This window comes from Cryptomeria japonica, chromosome 1 (genome assembly GCF_030272615.1).
Source record: "Cryptomeria japonica chromosome 1, Sugi_1.0, whole genome shotgun sequence".
NCBI classification, from domain to species: Eukaryota; Viridiplantae; Streptophyta; class Pinopsida; order Cupressales; family Cupressaceae; genus Cryptomeria; species Cryptomeria japonica.
The window spans coordinates 283,953,560-283,960,079 of NC_081405.1; the positions used below are offsets into that span (position 1 = coordinate 283,953,560).

The window sequence follows — 6,520 nt, forward strand, 5'->3', positions numbered from 1 at the left end:
TCACAATTACTAGTTATCTTTATAAGAATTATTTTCAATTTTTAATTAGCAAAATATTTTGATCAAAAGGAATGCCTAACTATCTTGTTAATTTTTCATATTTATTCAAGCACTATTTAAAGGGAATCTAAGTGACAGGTTACCATGCTTGTCATGAAATACTCTTTCTTATTCATCAACATTTGATAAATGCTACACCAATTAGATCAAGATCGTAGGTGGTGTTTGTTGCTTTCTTGTCATTATTTTTCATAAAAAAATATATTCTCATTTATAAATTGAGAATTATGTACATATTAGTCTTATGAAATATTTATATTTTTATTAAGTTTTTTAGATTGTGAAATCATTTTAACATAGCCAAGTGTCTTTATCTTTATTGGTAAAGTTTAATGATGCAAATAGTTCATCAATGATCAACTTTTATTAAACACACAAGAATTTGTGACATATAAAAATAAGATCAAAATTATGTCACAACTACTTTAATAGAATGAATACATACCAATCCTTATCTCTTAATTAAGAGATATTAATTATTCATGTACTTCTATTTTATACTTCTAATACAAACAAATTACAAAAACAATCATAAATTGTTTTTTCTCTAAATTCTACTCTTTCCATTTCTTTCTAATCCTCCTTTAAAAGAAACTTTAATATTTATTATAGCTCCATAATTATGAACACCAAAACAGAATTTTCATTCATTCTTAGCATAGTGAGTTGTACAAGTGACACTAGCTAAATCAGGTCAAAAACTCCTAGCTAAATTAGGTCAAAAACTCCTTAGTAAGGTTTTATTTATCCATTCGTTATGTAATTTGTCCTCTACCAATATAAGTGAACTCTCCTCTTTTACTAGATATACAACCAGTTTCAATTAACACTTTTTCGAAAGGCATATACATAAATAATGGAGAGTGGTGAACAAATACGTTCTCCTACTTCATGGACTTTTGGAAAAAGGTGTCCTCATTGTATGGATTGGTAGTTATTAAATGTACTTTAATATAAAATATGTATTGAAATGGGTTGGCTTGATGTTAACATTAAATTGGACTTTATATAATGGAATGGGTTGGCTTGATGTTAACATTAAATTGGACTTTATATAATGGAATGGGTTGGCTTGATGTTAACATTAAATTGGACTTTTCAAAAGCAAGGCAATTTTGTAGGTGATCTTGAATTGTATTAAAGTCGTATTGACATCTTTAAATTTACTTTTTAGTTAGTTGGATAAACGTTTCTTTCTTTGTGTGACGATTATTCTATTCCTAAATAACAATATGAATTTAAGATTAATGTAATTGCCAAATCAATCTAAAATATGTATTAAGGTAATATATTTAAGACACCCATACAAGATGATGTAAATTCATGAATAAAAGTGTGAAGAATACATTCTCTACACTTACAAGAATGAATAAATAAAAAATAATCATATAATTAGAATCATTTTAACAAACAATGTATGATATTCCCCCTCTTGGAGATAATACTGATCCCGACTCCTTCCTTTTTAGCTAGTTGATAACCTGTTCCTTTTATGATATACTGCTAATATGGGACCTCCAATGCTGTATTTTTGTAAACTCTGGGATTTATTATGTATTATTTCCTATGCTTCATCTGTAACCTGTATGTAATCGACATATGATATGGGCTGTAGGTTCTCCGGCCATGGTTTTTTGATACTGTGAATCCTATCTGATAGATGGCTGCATGTTTTCCAGCCAGGACTTTTGAATATTGTAATGTTGTTCTATGATACTTAATACAAAAAAAAAAAAAATATGATATCAACATAAATTTATGTCATTCAACAACTAATTACTATGAAAATGCCAAATCAATTAGAGTTCAGGGAAAATGTTAAATTAATCTAAAATATGTACTAAGATAGGGGAAGGGTACCAACAATTGTTATAGCTAACTTTGTGCATTCTAAGCTCCTAAATGATACATCAGATTTTGATGATTTTTTGTTGTTGTCTTCATATGTGACTTAAGAGCTTAAAGCTATCGTTTCAACTTCTGGGTAGTTACAAAGAATGCAAGATGATTTGTTATGTGCACAAAGGTAAAAAAGCAATTGCCCCAATAACAGTGCACACCCTTTCAAAAATTTGCACAACTAATCCAACGTATATTCCTTTAATAACAAATACTTTTTTCTCTAATAACTATTTTAACCAATAATTATGCACAAATAGTTCTGCAACCATGCATTATGGGTACTGATAAAATTGCACAACTCCTCCACTTAAATATTAAAATGTTAACTACGAGGATACAAGTGAATGACTACTGTACATCTGAAATATCTTAATGTGCTTTTAATTATCATTTATTTTTATTTTTTGAACTTAATAAATGAAGGGTTGGAGGGTGAGCAAGGAGTGAATGGTTGTTGGAACATGGGTCCCTTCCCCTAATATACTTAAAACCTCATAAAAAATAATAAAAATCCATAAATAAAAATGCGAAAGATACATACTTCACCAATGCCGCTCAACCCTCTGAAACTAAAATACATAATAAGTTGCAACAAGTAATCAATTCAAAACACAATACAGATTTACACAAATATTAAGGAGGAAGTTCAAATTCTATTGAGATTTGCCAGGCAATATTACAATTTTTGGAATTTAACCTCTGTGAACATATTATGCACTCTAATCCTTGGTAGTTGCAAACACATATCTCATGCTCTGTCACCGAACATAACTTTGGTTTGTTTCGATCGAAGTTATCTGGTATTTTACACATAACTCCTTTATTGTTTCGCTTTCACTCATTCAATACTACGTTGCACCCATGTCATGCTTTGCCATTTGCCACCTCCACGCTATAACAATCTGGCTTTTGTGCTTAGCTGGCTCTTTGTTTTACCCCGTAGATCCGAATTACCTCTGCTCTTTGTTCGCTAGTCTACCATCACTTTTCCTCACGCCTCATTCTCTTTTCTATTTCCCCAATCGCTTCCACTCCCTTGCAGCTCTTCATATTTCATTTTTTTTATAGCATATGAAAGGGTTTTATTTAACGCAGCTATAGGCTTGTCTTTGTTTACAAAAATGATCTTATTTATGGAGTGCTAAAGTGACTAAATTCATTGTTTAATTAAATACAATTTGGACAAACACAAATGTTAATACTATTAGAACAAAACCAAAACCAAAATTTCATGAGTCGGAGTGCTCTGACATCATTCATTCTTACAAGAATGAATAAATAAAAATTAATTTTGTAATTAGAATAATTTAAACATGCAATTCAAAACATCCAAAACATCAATAAATCTTCATGAGTTTTAACCTATAAATACTAGTTCAAATATAACTTATGGATACATGATTTGTTGATTTTTAGAGCCGAGGGACACATTTCATTCGATTATGGGTAGTCATCATTACAATAACAACTTTAAAGTCACAATTATTGGTGCAATGTTGTCAAAAATATAAGACATTAAAAATCAACAAATGCTATCATAGCCATTAGAATGTGCTCAACTACTAGATCTTTTCCCCTAAATCACCATGAATTTTAACCTACAATAAAATAAATAAATATATATATATATATATATATATATATATAACATTTAAACATAAATTTTATCCAACTTAAATTTTGAAAAATGAGGTCATATTTTATAACCATCACAATTATGACTGATGACCATAATTTTAAAGATGAATGGAACTTAAGCGAGACAGTTCACAGCAATGTCAATAGCTTTAAATGTAAATAGAATTAGATACACCTAAAGTTCACTATATTAATGGCCGACTTAATTGTTTTAGTTGGTATATTGGCAACTACCGACTAAAATTGCAGTCTGATTTTCGGAGCTATCGACGGACTGGGTAAGTCGGTTTTGTGCCACTAATTAGTCGAAACAAGTTAAAAGCGGACGTAACACCGTAACTACCACTCAAAATTGTGATGCTACGCATACCTTTCAGTCTCACCTCTCATTCTCCAATAATATAATTTAATCCCGCTAAAACTAATTAACCGATGTTCTCCAGTCACATGGAATGTGTGCCCCGATAAGCTTTCTTAATTACAGCCCGACCCTTGAACCATCGCTCGCACGTGTACTCCATCTAACACTTGCTCCACCTGCCTCTTGCGCCGCTATAAACCTTAATCATTCCAACCATTTTGGCACAAACTCCATTGCAGGCATTCATTCGCTGAGAACAGTCCCAAAGCTCGCCTGCCCCTCTCTCACTAACAAAATGCCTTCAGGGAAGATGACCATGGAGGAGATTGAGGCTTTCAGGAAGGCCCAGAGGGCCGACGGCCCTGCAACAGTCCTCGCCATCGGCACAGCCACTCCCCCCAACGCCATTGAACAGAGCGAGTACCCGGATTATTATTTCAGAATCACCAACAGCGAGCACAAGGTCGAGCTCAAGGAAAAATTCAAGCGCATGTGTAAGAAACATACCCACTTGAGCTTATACCTCTCAATTGAATGCTTCAATGCTTAAGAAAAATACCCTCTTTGAAATTTTAGCCTCAATTGATCATATTTATGTCTATGAATGCTTAGCAGGGGTTGTTTTGAATGTTGTGGTGCAGGCGAGAAGTCGATGATAAAGAAGAGGTACATGTATCTGACGGAGGAGATCTTGAAGGAGAACCCCAACGTATGCGCTTACATGGCCCCCTCGTTGGACGCTAGGCAGGACATGGTGGTGGTCGAAGTTCCCCGCCTGGGAAAAGAGGCCGCCACCAAGGCCATAAAGGAATGGGGTCAGCCCAAATCTAAGATTACCCACCTCCTCTTCTGCACCACCAGTGGTGTCGACATGCCTGGCGCCGACTATCAGCTCACCAAGCTGCTGGGCCTGCGGCCCAGCGTGAAGAGAGTGATGATGTACCAGCAGGGCTGCTTTGCCGGCGGCACGGTTCTGAGAGTCGCCAAGGACCTCGCTGAAAACAACCGTGGAGCCCGAGTTCTGGTCGTTTGTAGTGAAATCACCGCTGTGACCTTCCGCGGACCGTCTGACACCCATCTCGACAGTCTTGTCGGGCAGGCTCTGTTCGGTGACGGTGCGGCGGCTGTGATTGTGGGCGCAGACCCTGTTCCAGAAATAGAGAAGCCCTGTTTCGAGCTCCTCTGGACTGCGCAGACAATTCTGCCTGACAGTGAGGGCGCCATTGATGGGCACCTGAGAGAGGTCGGTCTGACATTCCATTTATTGAAGGACGTTCCTGGGCTTATCTCGAAGAACATTGAAAAGGCTCTGGTGGAGGCCTTCCAGCAGTTCAATATCTCCGACTGGAACGAACTCTTCTGGATTGCACACCCCGGAGGTCCGGCTATTCTGGACCAGGTGGAGTCGAAGCTTCAGCTGGACCCGAAGAAGATGAGGGCGACCAGGCAGATTCTGAGCGAGTACGGGAACATGTCGAGTGCCTGTGTGCTCTTCATATTGGACGAAGTCAGGAAGTCGTCGAAGGAGAAGGGATGTGCAACCACTGGAGAAGGACTGGACATGGGCGTTCTGTTTGGATTCGGGCCTGGACTCACCGTGGAGACTGTCGTTCTCAAGAGCGTGCCGCTACAGTAAGTTGGAAAAGCCAGGTGCTGCAGGTAGTGTCTACATAATACGTAAAAATCCCGTCTGTTTGTATTCGTGTGTTGGTGTGAAATGCGCATCCTGAGAGGCAGATAAATTTTTGCCTTGCTTTACTTATCTCTTCTTCTATAAAAATCATGTAATGTTTGGACGCTTCTCGCAAATATAGTACTTTGGCGACATTTGGCATCTGGTCCAAGCAATAAAAAACAAATATACACTGGGAATGGTAACCATATTTTTTCTTAATTAGGTTGGAAGTAGTAGAAGTTGTCGTTCAGAGGATCAAATGTAATTAAACAATTTACAATTAAATTAATCTCAATAAATCATGTAATAAAGAATGTATTCTATATATTCACAATCTGAGTGATTCCCTATATCATTTGGTTGAGATTTTTTGTTTCATATTAATGGCAACGTGTACCGTTTAGTTGAAAATCCTTGTTTTATATTAATGACATCTTCTATCCAACCATAATTATGAGACCATTACTTCTAATTTTGACTAATTGGTTGTATATCCTAATTGAGTATTTTAGCATAGACAACTTTATCTTCCTAATAATATATATCATAGATAATATAAATGAAATTTGTGGATGCAAACACTAAATTTTAATAAACTTTTCCTCATTAAGTTGAGGGTCTTTGTATTATTATGTAACGAGAACTATCTAAATAAGAGTAGATAGATAATGTATTGCTATATGATAAGTATTACAAGTTGTCTTTTTTATTATGATTACGTAATGTAATTTATCTCAAAGAAGATTATATATATATATAATCTTTTGTTATATGATAAGTATTGTTGTCACCAAGATTGCAACTGTGTGCTCAAGTTAAAAAGCTCATCAATCTTGTGAAGATTTCCAATATTTCACAAGATTGCTCAGCTTTTTAGCTTGAGC

General features: G+C 35.4%; 1 protein-coding gene across 1 annotated transcript; it reads left to right on the top strand.

Moving 5' to 3' along the window:
- Nucleotides 1-4,037: 4,037 nt before the first annotated feature.
- On the top strand, nucleotides 4,038-5,795 carry LOC131032558 (chalcone synthase 7). The gene is made up of 2 exons (XM_057963570.2): nucleotides 4,038-4,455; nucleotides 4,603-5,795. Exons 1-2 carry the CDS (start codon nucleotides 4,053-4,055, stop codon nucleotides 5,595-5,597), a joined length of 1,398 nt encoding a protein of 465 aa, XP_057819553.1. The 5' UTR covers nucleotides 4,038-4,052; the 3' UTR covers nucleotides 5,598-5,795.
- The last annotated feature ends 725 nt before the right edge of the window (nucleotides 5,796-6,520 follow it).